The following is a 20,242-nucleotide window of genomic DNA, read 5'->3' as shown; positions in this document are numbered from 1 at the left end:
GCTCAAAAATCAATATTTTAAATGTTTACTGGGGCCTGGCTGGGTATCTCTGTTAGAGCATTGTCCTGATATGCCAAGGTTGTAGGTTCGATCCCAGGTCAGCGCACATACGAGGATCAACCAATGAATGCATGAATAAATGGAATAACAAATCAGTGTCTCTCTCTCTCCCTCCTTCTCTCTAAAGAAAAAAAAATCAATGAAGAAATTAAATGTTTTTTGGCCTTTTATGTTTTCTTTTGATAATGGCCTATTAATATCCTTTGTCTAATTTTCTTTTGTGGTTTTGTCCTTTTTTATTCATCTTTTGCCATAATTATTACAAATATTTCCCATTTCTTTTGTTATTACTTTGTTTTAAAATTAACATCTAATGTTAATTGTTGAAATAGAAATATAAAAACTAAAGAGAATTAAAAGATAACTAGCTTTATCTTATGAAGAAAATTCTGTTTTATATACTAATTAAAAATTTTTTTCAAACTATGTTATTGTTTTATAAAATAGTTATATGTTGGCATCTTATCAGGATAAGGTTTTCCAAAAATGGAGAATTAAAATATTTTTATGTAAAGAAACAGAGTGATCTATTTAAACAAAGTTGTTTTAAAAAGGCTGCCAAATTGTTTAATAGCCATGATTCATAAAAATAAAACTGTAGATCCACTTTTTGTAGCATGACAGTAACATCTGCACAAACAGAATGTTGTTATTTGCAAGTTAAACATTCCAGCTAATGCTGATTATTATAAACAAATCTCGAAAATGAAAGTTTAATAAAAATGTTTTCAAACATAAAACTTACTTAAAACTAAAAAAACCATACAGCTTTTACTGTTATATTAAGCCACATAAATGTTAGAGTAACTTTAAAAGAAATATACGAGTCATAGCAGTATGAGAGTATGACTGTGAATTTAATTTTTCTTCTTTAAACAGTTGCACTAATTTACATTTCTTCTGCCAGGTTTATAGCTGGGTCAGAAGATGGGTTGGTGTGGTGGTGGCGGCAGACATTATCTTTTCATCTTGGTGGGCCTGCTTCAGGCATCCCACGATTTGTGGGGACACTGGAAGTACTGTCAGCCTGGAGGCTTTCTTTCATGGCATGCTTCAAATTTCTTAAATTATAGCATCAGTTGGAGAGCTTTTAAAAACACAAGAATGCCATGATTGACCCCCACCCCGTATACTCCAGGAGCCCAAGGATCTGTAGTTAAAAAAAAAAAAAAATCCCAGGTGCTTCTGATTCACTCATTGCTTGTGATTGAGCCAGTGGCACAGAGGTCCTTGACTTCGTGACCGTGATCATCGTTCAGCTCATTGTTGAGGGACATGAGCCAGGTGCTCGTGAAGTCTAGAGATTGTAGGATGTTTCTCCAGGTGCAGTCTCACAGCATATCCCTGTAAAAGGAGTCTGTGATGAATCATTGAATCAATGGATCAGTCAGTCAAATAGCCAGCCAGGAAAGCCCGTAGTTTTAGGTGAGGTCACTCAACTGGGCTTCCAGGGATGTTTCATATACACCACAGTGAGGTTCTTAAGGAATTGAGAAATTGTATAAATTATTGGTGTGTTTACATGTACATGGTTGGCATGGTGTATGGCCAGTATGAAGATAATGAGGAAACCAGATTAGTCAGGATGAAAGATTTATGTTGGAAAGTAATCAGAAATAAATTAAGAAAGGTAAATTTGGATGCCAGGGACATGTTGAAGTTAATTTTCTTTTTGTATTTACCTAAAGCTATGTTTAAAGGAGGAAAATATTCTGAAAATTCAGCACCATTCAAACATCTCTCATCATATCCTTTTGAGAATAGGGCAGAGTATGCATGGCACCACATTTCATCCTCCGCAGTGCTTGCTTTGAAAGATGGCCCAGTGGTAAGAATATTGGGGAATTTATTAAATTTTCAAGCCATTATGATCACATTAAGTACTTTATTGCTGCGGAACTTAAAAGAATTAATCTCCCTCTCTCGGCACTTTGCCTTTGCCAGAGAACACTTTGATCATTAGCAAGAATGTTTTTATTCCTCTACGGAGATGGCATGATAGATCTTGTTGGGTGTGGCCAAATTCTAGAACTTACTTCATTCCCCTTCTCCACCCATATAAATTTAGAGGTACTATAGATATTTTAAATCATTATGCCCTTGTTGATACCATAGCATGGTCTTTAAAATCATGGAAACATGAATAATTCACTAGCATTTTTCAGTTGTGCAGTTCTTTTAAAAAGTAATCCTGCTGCTTTGATTCCCAAAATATTGGAAACAATTCTTAGACCTAAATAACATGTTGCTATTGTTGATAAGCATTTAAATAATATTATATTAGGTTACCTGTGAACAAACTCTTCTCTAGTTATTAATTTTGAGAGTGGGGTTCAACTTTTTAAGATACCAGTGGAATTTTGATTGTTAAATAACATTTAAATATTCCTTAAAAACTTAAGTGTAGGTTATCTTTAAATTAATGTGAATGAATTTACACAAATCTATTCACTTTGTCACCTACTTGGATTTGTCAGATGGCTGATGGGGGCTACCAGCTTTTCCCAGTAGCTGGGGGCTTTCGGCTTTTAGCATTGAAACCCCTGTCCTGGACAGTGCAGGCCACCAACCAGACTCCAGTTGTTGGTCATTTCTGTGCCACAGAGTGAAGCTTATTGGCCTCTGTGTGGATCAATCAGTTTTGTAGCCTTCAGCTCTATAGTAGTTGAGCCAAAGGTCCCACAGTCTCTTGGTCAGAATTTTGTTTCTAATAAGGGACTACCCTCAGAGTTGGGTATAAGCAAGATGGTTATACTCATCTCTTTACAAACTTAAGCTTTCAGGATGAAAGGTATTTTTTTTTTTTTACAAGTGGTTCCTCATAATTTAATAACTCAAGAAGGAACTAGCTGTTCACCTTTTTATTAGACTTGAAAAATAATGGGGCTCTCTATTAAAACTAAAAATGGCCTACATGAACATAATAAGAGAAGCTTAGCCGTTTGGCCTTTGTACTGCCATACTGTCTAATTTTAAAATGTGCAAGTAAAGGAATATGTAAGGTACACAGAGAGCTAATGGAAAAATTATATAGAGCCATCTGTCTGTGTGTCTTGAGTAGAAACAAGCTATTCATTTGCAATGTGAAATTCAGGCAGAGTAAGCCAGCATATCACTTGCCTGTGGTGTGGACTGCTTCCCCTGTGCCTTTGACGAGGTTAAGGAAAAGTTACATCTAACTAGGTATCCTTTTAAAAGTTTAACTTTTAAAGGTTTCTATGTGGCCTGCAATAAAGGACAAGATTATTGTTCATTATGCCAAATGGCACAGACTCATTTACAGGGATGACATTATATAGTTTTTATATAGTATGGGCTGCTATGATTAAAGGGTTTAAATGACATTTTCTCTTTGGGGTTGAAGCTTTCCTAGAAAAAAAATCCGATTAATTTCTTGCCTACTCAGGTTAAAGTCAATACTTAATGACTTCTTATGGGAATAAATGGCTTTGATTTTTCTCTGTAGAAACCAAGCTCTGTCCGCATCGATCAACTGGATCGTGAACAATTCAACCCCGATGTGATTACTTTTCCGATTATCGTTCACTTTGGGATACGCCCTGCACAGTTGAGTTATGCAGGAGACCCACAGTAAGATATTTCTCGGTGTTTGTCTTAGCCAATTTCACCTTCTACTAACAGCTGAATTAGCAAAGGATCCCTTTATTGGGTGTTTTCCTCTTTAGAAATTAAGAACTAAAATGAGCCATGTTTCCAAATTTAGGTTACCAAGTAGAACAGGTTTTGGTAGCTCCTGAAGAGTTATTTTCTCTACATTTGACTGCAGGAAATTATTACTCAATAGGTTATCCTTGGCAATCTTGATCAACAAGCGTCCTGTATGTTTTTAACTTTTAGGGGACTTCCATTTATTCATCACTGCATTACTTATTGTTATTATTTTCATTTTGTCAGTGCCGTCCAGAGGAAAGTAGCACCATGTTGGTTCCTAGCACTGCTAAATTTATGTAGAGTTTTATTTTTGGGAGCATCTTAAAAGAGCTCAATATCCCATGCAAAGTTAAAGTTTATGTTGGAAGGAGAAGCCATGACTTCTGACTTTTAGAATTGATGTTACTTTCCACATTTGGGATTTTCTCATTGACATGTTAGTGTTTTTCTGGGAAGAGATGAGGCTATGTGGGATTGGAAACAGCACCATTATTTTCTTCAGGAGAGTTTGAATTTCCTACCTCGTTAAACAGAAAGTTTCCTGACTTAATTTTTTTAAAGGATTATAGTGGGAGAAAAGGGCATGGGAGATTTTCAATTCATAAATATAATTCTGGTGAAGAGGCTAAAGGGTTTTGTTCTTTCTTTCCCCCCTTTGGATAAAAGTATGAAGCAGTGAACCAGGCACTGTGTAAGTACTCCTTTCTTTCCTCCTTTCTCTAAGAAATTGTTACCAAAAAGGAGAGACCCCGCTGAGGCCAAGGAAGGAGCAGTTTCAGTGACAGAAACAGTTTCAAGATGACAGAAAATCCTTTGAAAGTCACTTCTTGTCAGAAAAATGTTAGTAGAATGTGATTAGGCTCTCGTGGACTCAGGTGGCAGGAGTGTGAATTGCTGAAGGATTCCATGTTCTCTTCATTCCCAGGATGCTTTAAAAGTGTCTTTCAGACTGACCCAGGGTATCACACGTTTGGCTACAAATGTGCTTATTTTTGTCATGGTATATACAAACTGGTGTACACCGTTTGTCTTTTTTCCGCCCCAGTGGAAGAATGGGAACAGCTATTGGCACAATTGGGGTTTCTCTTTCTAATACTCAACTTTTACTTCCAGTGTAGGCAGTTCAGAGACTGACAATGTCCTTATTAAGTGAGAGTCTTTCTTTCAACAACCTTCAGAAAGCACATATTTATATACAATGTGTTACTTTCAGAGAGGTAACAATTAGAAACGGCATATCTTTCTGTTGGTTTTGTATATTTCCTTTAGAATTCTTTCCAAAGAGATTTTCCCGTATAGTGACACTTCATTTTTTAACCTAAATAAGCAATAATCAACTTAATAACTAGGTTCAAGCTGACTGTTGGTCATCTTGACTTCAACCTCCAAAACCATATCCTTCCTTGGAGTGAGGGTTTGCTGCCATTATGATATTCAAAAGAATGTAATTTATGGTTGAACAGGCCTATTAAAACAACTGGCTTTGTTGTAGTTCAGATTTGCCTTCTCTTAGTTTAAGATGTCTGTTTGTCCTTTTCCTTAGGTACCAGAAACTGTGGAAGAGTTATGTGAAACTTCGTCATCTCCTGGCGAATAGTCCCAAAGTCAAACAAACGGACAAACAGAAGCTGGCACAGAGGGAGGTGGGTATTGAACCCTATTCTTCTGTGATTGATGATATGCTTGAGGTTTATTTAAAGATTTTTGCATGGCACTACACTTCTAGAATAAGGTGGAAGAATACTTTTTGAAACATTACACTTTCCTCCCCTCCTCACATTAGTATGCTGATTGATATTTTTTCATCATATTAGTTGGTAACTAAGGACCCCTTTTTCCCCCTGAAAAGGATAGTCTCTTCTTTTTATTTATTTATTTTTTTAGAAAGGATAGTTTATTATTATTATTATTTATTTAGTGAGAGGAGGGGAGGCAGAGACAGACTCTTGCATGTGCCCTGACTGGAAGCCACCCGCAAGCCCACTAGGGGGTGATGCTCTGTCCATCTGGGGCCCCTACTCTGTTGCAACTGGAGCCATTTTTTAGCACCTGAGGTGGAGGCGATGAAGCCATCTTCAGTACCTGTCTTGAATAGAACGAGTTCTAATCAAGAGGGGAGGAAGGGAGAGAGAGAGAGAGAAAGAGAGAGAGAGAGATGCGAGAAGGGGAGGGGTAAAGAAGCAGATGGGTGCTTCTCCTGTGTGCCCGGGATGAGAATCGAACCAGGGACATCCACACACTGGGCTGATGCTCTATCACTGAGCCAGCCGGCCAGGGCCAAAAAGGATAGTTTATTAATGGATTGCTACCTTTGGGAATGAATTATTTCTTATAGAAATTAAAGTTTTAATCTTTCTGGATCAGTTTTTTATCATTAATTAGAGTGCACATAATACAACTTTGAGTCTCACACAAATTTCTTGGTTTTGAGGTTGTAAAAGATTGTCTTCCATATGTCTGTCAGTTTATTAGGGTGAGTTTATTTTGTAAAGTTTTATATTCTAAATTCCACATCTCTTTACGATGGGTAGTATTATCCCTATATTCCAGGATCATTTATGTTTTAGTTATAATTTTAAGAGTAAATAAATTTAGTATCAAAATAGATTTTGTCTCAGTGAGGTTTTATTCTGTTTGGTGGTGTAAGAGCAAGGCTTTGAAGCTGGGAAGTGGTAAAATTCTGGCTTTGTCACTTACTGTCACTCGAGCCAGTTGGCTTCATTATAAAGGAGGAAAGCAGGGCTGAGAGAGGCTGGCTGAAATGTCCCTCTGTTGGTGCCTCCAGAGAAGAACGTGGTTGTGTGGACTTCTGAAATGAATCATTTAACGTTCTTCTAATCAAAGAGGTGATTTGAAATCCTGAGCTTTTTATTGACTAATATACAAATATAAAATTATTTTTATCATTATTTGAGGGCAGTGAAAGGAAAGAGTCATTTTCTGACTATGTCTTGCAGAAGTTTTGGATTATTGTCTTTTTCAAATAAAATACACCCTTGCTGTAAGGGTTTTGATAACGGGTTGACAAATTTGAAAGCAACTTTTAGAATTATGTGGGTTGCAGGTTAATTTACAGATGGTCTTTTTTAGATGTAAATGCTTGACATAAGGCTTGACATAATTTTTCATGCTGATTTCAAAACCCAAACACTACATTTTGTTTTTTTCATCAATGAAAGGACATTTTTTATTTGAACTTTTGAGAATGCTAGATTCAGCTTAGATTTGTTTTCTTACCTGGTTACCCAAGGCTTTGAGCGTTCTGGCCTTCATTTTAAGTACATTATTGTCAGTTGCATGAAGAGGCGTGAATACCTGAATGTAAGGGTGATATTGAACAAATTTAGCTTATTTTCTAATGCTTGATTTTCGGCTTAATATTGCATTACAATCATCAGGTTACTCATCATAATGAGTTCTTTTCTAGGAAGCGCTCCAGAAAATCCGACAGAAGAATACAATGAGGCGAGAAGTAACGGTGGAGCTCAGTAGCCAAGGATTCTGGAAAACTGGCATCCGTTCTGATGTCTGTCAGGTAATGACGCTCCTGAGAACCCAGTCGTACCTCATGCCTCTTCCTTTAAAAGTCATCTGGCACTGCAGTTTTCCTAATTCTTAGAAGTTTCTATGGAACAAATTACCTTGTCGCTAATAGGGACACCAACCATAAATTGTTTTGTATCATTTGAGTTTTGTTTTTGTTGTCAGTTTTGGTATTGTCTTGTTTAGTTCTGTGTGTGTGCACATGCACGTGCACAGTGGTAGGGTGGGGGCACTTAGTAACACGAAGTTCTGTCTCTGTACATCGAGTGAAGGCAAGTCTATTCTTCAGATGCACCTGCCTGTTCGCAGCCCACGTGTGGGTGCTTGTCAAAAGGGACACTCCAACAACTCTGCAGGCAGACTCCGGAGGGCCAGGTGAATAAACTACAGACCCCTGACTCAAACCTATGCTGCAGAGAACTAAAGGCATTAATGAACAAAAGCAGTGCAAATTTCATATTTGACCCAAGTGATAGTACTTTTTCATTAGATGAACTCAGTAGAGCAGGGGTCGGGAACCTATGGCTCGTGAGCCAGATGTGGCTCTTTTGATGACTGCATCTGGCTCACAAACAAATCTTTAGTAAAAAAAATAATGTTAAAAATATAAAACATTCTCATGAATTACAATCCATTCATTTCCTACTGCTCATGTTCATGGTTGCGGGTGACTGGAGCCAATCACAGCTGTCCTCCAGGACAACACCAAATTTTTATTGGATAATGCATAACGTACACGGGTCGTTGTATGGCTCTCATGGAATTACATTTTAAAATATGTGACGTTCATGGCTCTCTCAGCCAAAAAGGTTCCCGACCCCTGCAGTAGAGGAACATGTCAGATATATATACTGACTAGAAAGTATTTTTGTTTTCCCTGTGGATGTAATTTATACCAGATCAGAGATCTCCCAAACACAGCCTATTCTTTGACCCATGCTTATTTTTTTGTTATGATTGATGCTGGTTGTGCTCCATGGGAATTACAGTTAAGGAAAATGACTACATAGGCTCGGGTCAGGTAATGTAATTTGCTGTGTTCAGCCTTTTGGGAGAATTCTTTCCAGGCTCCCACTTATCTGTTTTGATGGTAGCATATATTGTAATAAGTTCAGGCACTCTTAGGTATTCGTTTCATTATAATAAGTGTTTTTTTTTAAGTCAATGCTGGCATTTAATTATTATATTGAACAGTGGGATTTAATCCAATAATTAAAGGTATTGCTGTGCAATCCATTTACCTTGTGATGTCCAAAGCTAAATAGTTTTGTTTTAAGATGAACTGCTATTGATGCAGTACTGTTAGTTTGAGAATAATCATCCACAGTGGCAGCCAGCTACATCTTCCAAGTTCTCTATTATTTTGCCAATTGACCAATTATTTTTCACTCTTTAGCTACGTTCAGAAGTGATTGTCTTACTCTGTCTATTCTTTCTGAGGCCATTTGAAGCGATATCACCCAGTTTTCCTGTTTGCTGATGTTTCTCCAAGTCCAACAGAACATCATCCTAAGGTAGACACTATGCGAACAGGGAGCAGAATGTTAAACAGTCTACTCAAAATCTGGTATCTCCGTGACAAGTCAGAGTAGATTGTTTTAAGAGATCTAAAATTGTGTAGCATTGAGAACTGGAAAGGACCTTAGAGATCTACTTTAGTCATTTTTGAATCTGAGTTTTCAGTTAACTCTGACGTTTTCTTTTTTAACAAAACCCTGTGGGGCCCTAATTTGTAAAAGGATAAAACGTTAACCATCAGATTGATTGGTGGGTGACAGGTATGGAGAGGTTATCCTAATCTGTTCCACTGCAGTTTTGTGTTCCTCAGCCGTGTCACAGACATCTTACTCTGGCTCCTCAGTGAGATTAGAAGTAGCTTGAGGACTAGTTTATCTTCTCTGTATATATTATATTTTTCATTCTGTTTTGAGGTTGGTAGGCAAAAGCACTCAAATCGCTTTCTTTGACTAACTGGTCAGAGAAAATGGATCCTGATTAAAATTCATGGGAAGGTGAATGCTTCTTGATCTGATAACAGCTCCTCCCTCTGCAGGACTCCCATTCTTCCAAGACAACTGTTACCTGAGCTGAGTTTACTGTCAAGGAATGGTTGGTGCTAAGTCAACATCGATAGGAACCCCCAGTGTGGGGTGTGAAGAAGGAGACTGTTCAGTGCAAAGCAGCTGAGTTGTGATACAGCAGGGCTATGACAACAGCACACATTACATTCTCTGGTCTTCTTAATAGAAATCTTTTTTAAGATTTCAGTAAAATGCTCTTGCATATAAAGGACTTGGTAAAGTATAAATGGCTGGCTGGCTGTAGAAGAGCTCAGTAGGGTACAGCAGGGCTGTGAGGCAGCCCTGGGCCAGGCCTCTCTCAGGCTAGACGACTCTGCTCTGCTCCTTGCTGGTCTGCTTTGCTGTGCTTTGGTCTATTTCGTTCTGTGCTAGTCTCTGGCCTGCACTTGTCTGCTGCATGCTGCCCGGCAAAACATCTTCAGTGTTTCAGCCTCAGCCAGGGTGACACAGTCTTCAGTCTTTGGTGGAAAGGGAAAGTGCGCTCTCAGAGCCAGAGGGGAGCTGGCTTATATGGACAGAAGTCCCAACCCCTGGTCCCTGATTGGTCTGTCCTCATGCAGATGATGACTCCAGATTCTTACAGTTTGATTAGTCCAAAAGGCACTGTCCTGATTGGTCATAATAGAGCCGCTCTGGTTGATTGGAGCTGTGTAGCTTTGATTGGATGGGAAAAGCCTCAGTCCTATTGGTTGAAATGGGATTCCAGGAACTTCTTTATAAAGTCTGGCTCAGATGGCAGAAACACAGTGCAGGCAGCAATTCGTGCAGGCTTTTTCCTAAAGTGCAGTTTGCTTTGAGAGGCCTCTGTGTAGAAATGGCTGCTAGATTCTATTAAAATTTGAGCCCAGTTAGCCACCAGGAGCCCTTCTTATTAGTAGGTGTCTTCTTTGTCAGGGTTCACATTACATTCTCTGGTCTTCTTAATAGAAATCTTTTTTAAGATTTCAGTAAAATGCTCTTGCATATAAAGTACTTGATAAAGTATAAATTGCTGGCTGTGAGTTCGTCTACTGAATACAGGAATTGCTTTATGGTTTGTAAAAAAAAAAATGCATATAAATGAATGAATGCGAATCAGCCAGCGACCTGAGAAGTTAATAGAAGGAGAAGTGAAAGAAATCTGAGCACAGTGGCAATGATGGGGAGATGGGGGCAGGAGGTGTGGACTATTAAAAACAATAAAACCAGAAAGTCAATGTGCTTTGGTGCAATAGTGCCTTCCGCATCAAAATCAAATCATCTTGGAGGCATTCTGTAGCTCACAGCCTTAGGTGAATAGATTATGTTTATCCGTACTGACATCAAATACTACTTCACCATCAATGGATCTTCTTGAAGTTGTGAAAGTAAACTGTTGCTTGCACTGAGCTTCAAACATCAACATACAGAAATACCACCTTTAGAGAATTTGGAGGTGTTACTCATCAACTCATTCATTGCGCAGTTGAAATTTAAATGCACAAACCTAAAATAAGGTAAAAATGACTTAGAATGAGCAGGGTGAATTAACTTAATTGATTTGGGGCTCAAAATGAGTATTTTTACAAGAAATGTTTTTGTTTATTTATGCTCTTTCTTGTTCCAGTGTGGTTTTAAGGTGGTGATTCTGAAAATTAGGAGTAATTAACCAACATGCCTATGAAAGCAATAGGCTCCACAGTGAAAACGATTAAATCCGTTACTCTTGTCCATGCTAGTTACTGGACTCTGATGCGTCTTCTCACTTAGCTCTTTCTGATAAGACTGTCCTCTTGTACTCACCTGGTGAATTGGATTCTGCAGATCCCTCTTCAGTTTTGGTCACATTTTCAGTGAATATTGATTTCTGGGTTCTTCCATTCGCAAGGCCCTGTTACATTCCCTGTCTTTTCTTTCTCGGGTGACAAGACCACGTAGGTCTTTGTCCCCATCCATGCTTCCTTAGGCGTTCCCGAGGATACTTTGTCGTGTTGTCTAGTTTTTATGTATAGTTCATAGGTCTCGTTTGCTATTCTAGTTGCTCTGTTTTTATGGGAGAATTTAAATAGATTTAAAACTACACACTGCCATTTCCTCACAATCCTCCAGGGGAACATTTTAAAAATGACAGCAGTTGCTGGGCATGAATTAGTGAGGCAAAAAGATGCCCAGTGATTGTATGCATTTCAACATTGCAGAGATTGATATTTTGAAAAACTGAGCTAGAGATTGCAACAGTCTGGTAGGTAATATTGACACTTGGTTGTCTAGGATGCAAGATGGGCATGGGTGAGACTTACCTTCCCATGGTATTCACAAGAAACAGCCTTATTTGGAAAGAAAAACTGGTTCTATGTGGAGCAAGTTTTGAAGAAGAGCTAAGGTACCCAAAACTGTTTCACATGAATAAAGGTCCAAGGAAATAAGGCTTCGGTTAGTGAAGAGAAGGTGTGGGGACTATGCTATTCATTGTAGTGTTTTATTTTGTCTCCAGGAGTAAGTAGGTTTTAAGGGATAAGGAGACAGATTTGGGCTTAAGGTTGTAATAATTTTCTAGTAATCAGAGTACTCTAAAGAGGGTGTTATTATGTTCTTGACAGATAATGAATCATCTGTCACTAGAGGTATTAAAAAATAATTCACCAGTTTGAGTTCATACTTCAGAAAGGTAGTTGCACTGAGTATTCTTCATAACCTATGACCTATCCACCTCGAGTTTTTAGCATTAACTCCTTTGAGCTTCCTGCAAGTTGAGTGTCTGTAAAACCATATTATACTTTGGCCACACACTTCCATATTATTGTATTTTTAAATACAGTACTTATAAAAACAAAGTGGAAAAAGTGCCAACAATTCAAATCGTAATTGCATATCTCTGGGAAGCCCTTGAGGGTGAAAAGAATGTTTTCATCTTTTTCTCTTCCACACTCGTGTAAGCCTTGTACATGGAAGTGCTCAGTATGTATTACTAAATTGCACTGGAAAGAAGGATGTTCTGTTGATTAGAAATCCTGTTTGGGAGAACTAATCTTTCCTTATAAGTTAATAATACAGGAAACTTCCATAGTTTCAAGCAAATCCATTTTCATGTATTTTCAACAATGTCAGCTTAAAATACTTCAAAGGCAAATAATATAAAGCATATATCAGTCATTTGGTGGGCTCTGCCCATCCTCCAGGTTCTGATGAATAAGAATGACTCCTTTATTCTCTTGCATTTATTCTAGGGAAATGTTATTCATGAAATTATCTTCCAATGAGAACTCTATAGTCAAGTGAAAAGCGATTGAACAAAAAATAAAAGTTCCATGTTCTCAGGTGCCTTAACTGTGTTGGTGGTTTTTCACAAGTTGTCCATGGATGTTAGATCACTTAAGTGTTAAACTTGGAATAGCCCTTGAAGATCATCTAGTTGAGAAGTTCTTGCCTAAAGAATAGTGATGGGCTTCAGGGGTTTGTGAACCCGTATAATGACTTACAATTTTGCATGTTTATGTGCAGGGGCGCTTTAAGAGAAAAGAATCATTTTTCTTAAAAGATTTCCAAAAGTGTTTTGACCGTGACGAAGTTTTCAGAATTGATGAGTCCTAACCCATTCTCTTACAATTAAGATCCACAAGGAGGCACAGAAAGTCCTGTGACTTCCTTGAGGTCACCTTGCTGAGTGTGATGAAAACAAGGCTCCTCCTATTTGAATGAAGGCTAATGGGCCTTGTTGTAAGCAGTGTTTTTGTATTTGCTTATTTAACCCTTTTAACCAGGGGTTCCCAAACTACGGCCCGCGGGCCGCATGTGGCCCCCTGAGGCCATTTATTCAGTACCCGCCGCACTTCCGGAAGGGACACCTCTTTCATTGGTGGTCAGTGAGAGGAGCACAGGATGAGGATGCTGTACTGTAGTACTGTATGTGGCGGCGCCATAAGTGTGGCGACGCTCATGTACAGTACTGCTTCCGGTGACGCGGGACACACGCCTCACGGCTCCGGAAGCACGTCATATCACTTGTTACGGCTAGCAGTGACAAATATGGAACCGGACATTGACCATCTCATTGGCCAAAAGCAGGCCCATAGTTCCTATTGAAATACTGGCCAGTTTGTTGATTTAAATTTACTTGTTCTTTATTTTAAATATTGTATTTGTTCCTGTTTTGTTTTTTTACTTTAAAATAAGATATGTGCAGTGTGCATAGGAATTTGTTCATAGTTTTTTTTTATAGTCCGGCCCTCCAACCGTCTGAGGGACAGTGAACTGGCCCCCTGTGTAAAAAGTTTGGGGATCCCTGCTTTTAACTGTCCTTGAAAGTAGCTATACTGATTTCCCCACTTTACAGGTGAGGGAACTAAGGCCAAGAAATGAAATAGCTCATCCCAAGCCTAACAACGGATGAGTGACAAAGCAGGATTTGGACCCAGGCATTCTAATTCCAGAGAATAAACCCTAAGCAACTAAGGTCCACCACCCTTGGTAGATGATTTGCCAGGATGCCATGCAGCCAGTAAACTATTTCAAGACACTGTGACATGGAATTTGAGATGTGAAATGGTTTGTTTGTTGCATTTTTTAAAAGTTTTTATAGAGTTAAACATATTGAAATATTTTTTTTCCTTAGCATGCAATGATGCTACCTGTTTTGACCCATCATATTCGCTACCACCAATGCCTAATGCACCTGGACAAGTTGATAGGATATACTTTCCAAGATCGTTGTCTGTTACAGGTAATAACTACTCCTGTACACTCATATGAAAACAGGATAGGAGTCATTCATCCTGCAGGTTTCAAAGGGAGTGTTAGTCTCTATTCTGGAAGATGATGACGATGTTTAGAAACGTAGCTCTCTCCTCTATTCTAGGTGCCACTTGCAAACCCTTTCTCTCACCCTTTTTTGAAGCTCTTCCTAAAAAAGGAAACTAAAGAAAAAATTTGCCCTGCAAACCTGAGCCCCTTCTCTCAGTTTTTCCTTCTTTATGGCTCTTCTTTCTAGGTGTTGAGCCCTCTAATTCTCCTTGTAAGATGTGGGTTTTTAGATTTATTTTTAGAAGAGGGTTTGCAGTAGAGTTCTGGAAACTTGATATTGACGGAGATAAGGTGGAAAGGACTCTTTTCTGATTAATTTGGGATGATACAAAGACAGTTCTTTTTTAAATCATTTTTTATTTTTCAATTACAATTGACATACAATATTATATTACTTTCAGGTGTACACCCTAGTGATTAGACATTATATAAAACTCAATGAGAGATCATTCCGATAAATCTCACACCCATCTGACACCATACATAGTTATTAGAAGACTATTGACTGTGTTCCCTATGCTGTACTTTACATCTGCATGACTATTCTGTAACAACCATTTTGTGCTTCTTAATCTCTTCATCTTTTTCACCCCTCCTTTACACCCCTCTGATTGGGCAACTTGTCAAAACGTTCTCTGATCTAGGAGTCTGTTTCTGTTCAAGACTGAACTTATTTCATTGAAATTTTAGCTGGCCATGACTCACCCAAGTCACCACTTAAATTTTGGAATGAATCCTGATCATGCCAGGAATTCTTTGTCTAACTGTGGAATTCGGCAACCCAAATATGGAGATAGAAAAGTTCATCACATGCACATGCGGAAGAAAGGTGCGTTGGGGTTCCACTCACATGCTTTGGCCTGTGTTCTCAGTTGTAAGTTAAATCGCCACCAGGAATGGCTCCCTGGTGACTGCTGCATCCTCTCATTCTTTAGTGCTTCTTGACCCATAAATAGTAGCATTCACGTTGAGCAGAGCATCGTAATAAGGGCTCATGTATTTATTAGAAAAATTTATTTGTCAAGGGTTTTAAGTAACTAAGTTAATTAAACTTGTACACATGCCTATATAAAACTTTTTAAAGTCAAATTGGGATGTTCTAGATAATTTTTTTTGTACATGTCATATCGTGGCTCTTGAATGCTTCTAACAGTATTCATTTGTGTATTTCTTTCTAAAATAGGAATTAACACCTTAATAAATATAATGTCACGCCTGGGCCAAGATGATCCAACTCCGTCAAGGTAAAGTAGGTTTCTTTATAACAGCTTTATTGCAGTGTAATTCACACACCATACAAACTCACCCATTTAAAGTATACAACTCAGTAGTTTTTAGTATGTTCACAGTATTGTACAACTGTGATTACTACCTACCGTATTTTTTGCTCCATAAGATGCACTTTTTATCCCCAAAAGTGGAGGGAAAAATGCCTGTGTGTCTTATGGAGAAAAAAATACGGTATTTTATTAAATATTTTAACACACCATTTGGTTCAGAATTTTTTTTTTCTTATTTTCCTCCTTAAAACCCTATATGTGTCTTATGGTCAGGTGTGTCTTATGGAGCAAAAAATATGATAATTTTAGAACATTTCATAACCTGAAAAGAAGCTCGGTGCCTATTAATAGTTACTCCCCGTTTCTCACAGCCTGCTTAGCCCTGGGCAGCCATCACTTTCAGTCTTTATGGAGCTGTCTATTCTGAACATTTTGTATCAGTGGTATTGTATGCTGTGATCCTTTGTGACTAGCTTATTTTACTTAGTATCATATTTTCAAGATTTATCCATGTTACAGTATGTATCATTACTATTATTTCTTCTTAATATTCCATGGTGTAATTGTACCACATTTTATTTAATCATTTATCAATTGATGAGCATTTGCATTGTTTCCAATTTTCGATTATCATGAACGATGTTGCTGTGAATATCTGTGTATAGCTTTTTAGGGTTTTTTTTGTGACAGAGGCAGAGAGAGACAGACAGGGACAGATAGGGACAGACAGACAGGAAGGGAGGAGATGAGAAGCATCAGTTCTTCGTTGTGGCACCTTAACTGTTCATTGATTGCTTTCTCATATGTGCCTGTTTGGGGGGAATGGGGGCTCCAGCTGAGCCAGTGACCCCTTGCTCAAGCCAGTGACCTTGGTCTGAAACCAGCAACCTTAGGATTATGTCTGTGATCCCATGCTCAAGCCAGCAACCCCTCTCTCAAGCTAATGAGCCTGTGTTCAAGCTGGCAACCTTGGAATTTGGAACCTGGGTCCTCTGCATCCCAGGCCAACACTCTATCCACTGTGCCAATGCCTGGTCAGGCCCTTTCCCCATTTTTAATTAGGTTATTCTTTATTACTGAGTTATAATCATTTTTATATATTCTCCATAGAAGTCCCTTATGAGATATATGATTTGCAAAAATTTTTCCTCATTCTGTGGATCATCTTTTCACTCTGTTGAGGATGTCCTTTAAACTAAAGCACATCGTCTAATTTACTGTTTCTTTTGTTAGTGCTTTTGGTGTCATGTCTGAAAAACCTTGCCTAATCTAAAGTCACAGTTGGGATTTTGGTAGGGATTGTGTTGAATCTGTAGATCAATTTGTGAACAGTTACCATCTTAATATTACTGTACTTCCCCATGTATAAGATGTACCCTTTTCCAAAACATTTGGGATCTAAAAACTGGTGTGTCTTATACAGTGGTTGTGGCATTTCAAATGTCATAGGTGGAACTCAGGACGAGACAGTATATGAAGACAGTGATCGTCATCAGACACAGATGAGGACAAGCTAATGGATGGGAGTTTTGACAGTGATGAGGAGTTGTATGAATTTTATGATGAATAAAACTTGAGTTCAGTAACTTTATGTAATTCATTTTTTCAAGTTTTGGGCCCCAAATTAAGATGCATTTTATACATGGAAGTGTCTTATACATGGGGAAATATAATAAATCTATTGATCCTTGAACATTGGGTATCTTTTTAAATTTCTCTCAAAAATGTTTTATAGCTTTCAGAGTATGCATTTTGTATATCTTTTGCTAAATTTATTCCTAGGTATTTTATTCTCTTTGATGCTGTTAGAAGTGGAATTGTTTTCTTAAGTTCATTTTCAGATTGTTTATTGCAAGTATATAGAAATACGGTTGATTTTTGTATATTGATGGTGTATCCTGCAACCTTGTTGAGCTCATTTGTTAGGTCCAATAGGTTTTTAGTATATTCCTTAGGCTATTCTTTTTTTTTTTTTTTTTAGATTTTATTTTTTTATTATTATTTTTTTTATAAATAAATTTTTATTTTAATGGGGTGACATCAATAAATCAGGGTACATACATTCAAAGAAAACATTTCCAGGTTATCTTGTCATTTAGTTCTGTTGCATACCCATCACCCGAAGAGAGATCGTCTTCTGCCACCCTCCATCCAGTTCTCTCTGTACCCCTCCCCCTCCCCCTCTCCCTCCTTCCCTCCCCCCACCCCCGATAGCCACCACACTCCTGTTCCTGCCTCTTAGTCTCGCTTTTATGTCCCACCAATGTATGGAATCCTGCAGTTCCTGTTTTTTTCTGATTCGCTTATTTCACCCCGCACAATGCTACGAAGACTCCACCATTTCGCTATAAGTGATCCGATGTCACCCTTTCTCCTAGCTGAATAATATACCATGGTGTATATGTGCCCCATCTTCTTCATCCAGTCCTCTATTTTTTTTACAGTGATTAACAGCCTTTAAGCAAACTCTTGGCCAATACAGCAAGAATCCATGAATGAGTAGTGTCCTTAACATGTTCCCCAAGTCCAAGTTGGCCTCATCACCATGCCAAATCCCTGAAAAATGCAACCCAACCACAGTTCAGTCTGTTAGGAGCTGTCACAGGGAGCAGGAGTCCAGGAAAGTTCCCCCCAGGAAAAGTCCGCATGGCACTGGAATTGTTGTCACCATTCTATACTTTGCAGCTCATGTCCAAGTCCCAATGATCGCTGCTTCTAGCTGGTAATGATTCAGGCAGACTGGAAAAAGCCATTTGCAGCATGCGTGGATATGGAGCTTCTGTTCTCCTCTGCCTGGAGAGTTGAGACCAGGTTGCTTTTCCCTGGAGCTCTGTGACTGTGGCCTAGTAAAGAGAACCTTGGGATACACTAAGCTGGGTGGCAAAGGTAAATTCATAATACAAGTTGGCAAAAGGAGGAAAGAGAGCTCTAAATTAAGAGTAGGTCTCAGCCTGAAATATGAGTGGGCATTGAGGTAGGAGGGATAAAGGAAACACTATATATTAAGCAAAGCAGCAGAAAATAGGACTATCAACACCCACAACAGAGATTTTTGAGGGAAAATAAAAAACCTGACTATTCAGGCAAAACATAGTTAAGTGGCCCTTGTGCAAATGAGATCAGTTTACCTGCTTCTTGGAAGAAATACCCTAGGCTCGTCCACAGTGTCGTAGATGGGGCCGACGGCCCTGGGCTCCTTCAGCCTTCAGTGGCAAACCCCAGCTTTCTGGGCAAGGTTAGGTCATAGGTGACTGGAGCAGGGCTGGAAGAGACTGAACCCTCCCTTAGAGGAGCAAGGGGGAAGCCCACCTTCCAGTGTCCCTGTTTCCTCACAGCAGAGGCGTGTAAGCCTGGCAGGCTTTAGCTCAATGACCTTCCTTTCCACTATTGAAGCAGGACCCAGATGGCATCCTATGAGACCCTTTGGGGTGTTGGAGCCTTTAAGGGTGTATCCTAAAAGCTGGTAGTTCCCCTGATCTCTATTGGGCTTTTTCTGCCTCTAGGTATCTTAAAAGCCATTCTCAGAAGATCTCGCTGAGGGGTTTGAGGATCCCCTTCTGCCTATATAAATCTTTTCCATATATCTGGAGCTATTTGGAAAAAAGACAGAACAGTGTTATTAGCTAGATCTAATAAAGAAGGTAGTAGTTTGCAGGCGAAAAAGATTTGGTGTCTCCTGTTCATCAGCATTCAAAAGAAATGTAAATTTTTTTTTTTTTTAAGTAAAAAGCATGATATGGTAGACCCATCGGAGTCATTGGCCTGGTGTGCAGGATTCCCGGGTTCGATTCCTGGCCAGAGCACACAGGAGAAGCGCCCATCTACCTCTCCACTCCTCCCCCTCTCCTTCCTCTTGGTCTCTCTCCTCCCGCCCGCAGCCAAGGTTCCACCGGAGCAAATCCACCCTGGACCCTAAGGATGACCCCATGGCCTCTGCCCCAGTTGCTAGAATGGCTCCGGTTGTAACAGAGCAACATCCCAGATGGGCAGAGCATTCCCCCCGGTAGGCATGCCAGGTGGATCCCAGTCAGGCACATGCAGGAGTCTGTCTGACTGCCTCCCCATCGCCATCCTCAGAAATATACAAAAAATAAATAAATAAAAGAAAAAATACTAAAAAAAGGGGGGGGGGCATTCCCTTGTGCTAAAGCACCAGGGAGCATGGAGTGAGCTTGAGTATGTCCTATGAAACATGGAGCTCTATGTTTACATATAAGTCTTTGAAGAAGGAGGAACTGCTGAAATAGTTTATCAGCATTTGTCCCTAAGACAGCAGTCTTTATAGTGGGAACACCATACGTAAATATTTGCTGTCTGTCTATAGATTAAGGGGGGAATATGGCAAATGCTGAAAAGCCATGATCTTTGTGTCCCTCCCCTCCCCCAACCCCCTCCCTCTCCTCCCCCCACCCTGTAACCCCCACACTGTTGTTCATGTCTCTGAGTCTCATCTTTATGCCCCACCTATGTGTGAAAACATATAGTTCTTAGTTTTTTCTGATTTACTTCTTTCACTCAGTATAATGTTATCAAGGCCCATCCATGTTGTTGTAAAAGATCCGATGTCATCATTTCTTATGGCTGAGTAGTATTCCATAGTATATATATACCAAAGCTTTTTAATCCACTCGTCCTCTGATGGACACTTGGGCTGTTTCCACATCTTTGCTATTGTGAACAATGCTGCCATAAACATGAGGGTGCATTTCTTCTTTTCAAACAGTGCTATGGTGTTCTTGGGGTATATTCCTAACAGTGGTATAGCTGGGTCAAAAGGCAGTTCGATTTTTAATTTCTTGAGGAATCTCCATACTGTTTTCCACAGTGGCTGCACCAGTCTGCATTCCC

General features: G+C 39.1%; 1 protein-coding gene across 7 annotated transcripts in view; it reads left to right on the top strand.

The window, feature by feature from the left end:
- Window positions 1-20,242, top strand: part of DROSHA (drosha ribonuclease III) — a 139,191-nt gene that overhangs the window by 58,230 nt on the left and 60,719 nt on the right. For 6 of the 7 annotated variants that reach the window (XM_066244146.1, XM_066244136.1, XM_066244144.1 and 3 more), the window contains 6 exons: window positions 3,527-3,651; window positions 5,276-5,375; window positions 7,160-7,267; window positions 13,927-14,034; window positions 14,805-14,943; window positions 15,298-15,358. In XM_066244146.1, coding sequence (XP_066100243.1) covers window positions 3,527-3,651; window positions 5,276-5,375; window positions 7,160-7,267; window positions 13,927-14,034; window positions 14,805-14,943; window positions 15,298-15,358 — 641 coding nt within the window. The remainder of the gene's footprint in view (window positions 1-3,526; window positions 3,652-5,275; window positions 5,376-7,159; window positions 7,268-13,926; window positions 14,035-14,804; window positions 14,944-15,297; window positions 15,359-20,242) is intronic. The other variant, XM_066244150.1, reaches the window with a different exon arrangement.

Source organism: Saccopteryx bilineata, chromosome 1, assembly GCF_036850765.1.
Source record: "Saccopteryx bilineata isolate mSacBil1 chromosome 1, mSacBil1_pri_phased_curated, whole genome shotgun sequence".
Classification (NCBI taxonomy): Eukaryota; Metazoa; Chordata; class Mammalia; order Chiroptera; family Emballonuridae; genus Saccopteryx; species Saccopteryx bilineata.
Note: the sequence above shows the minus strand (reverse complement) of the source record. Positions and strands in the feature narration are given on the sequence as shown.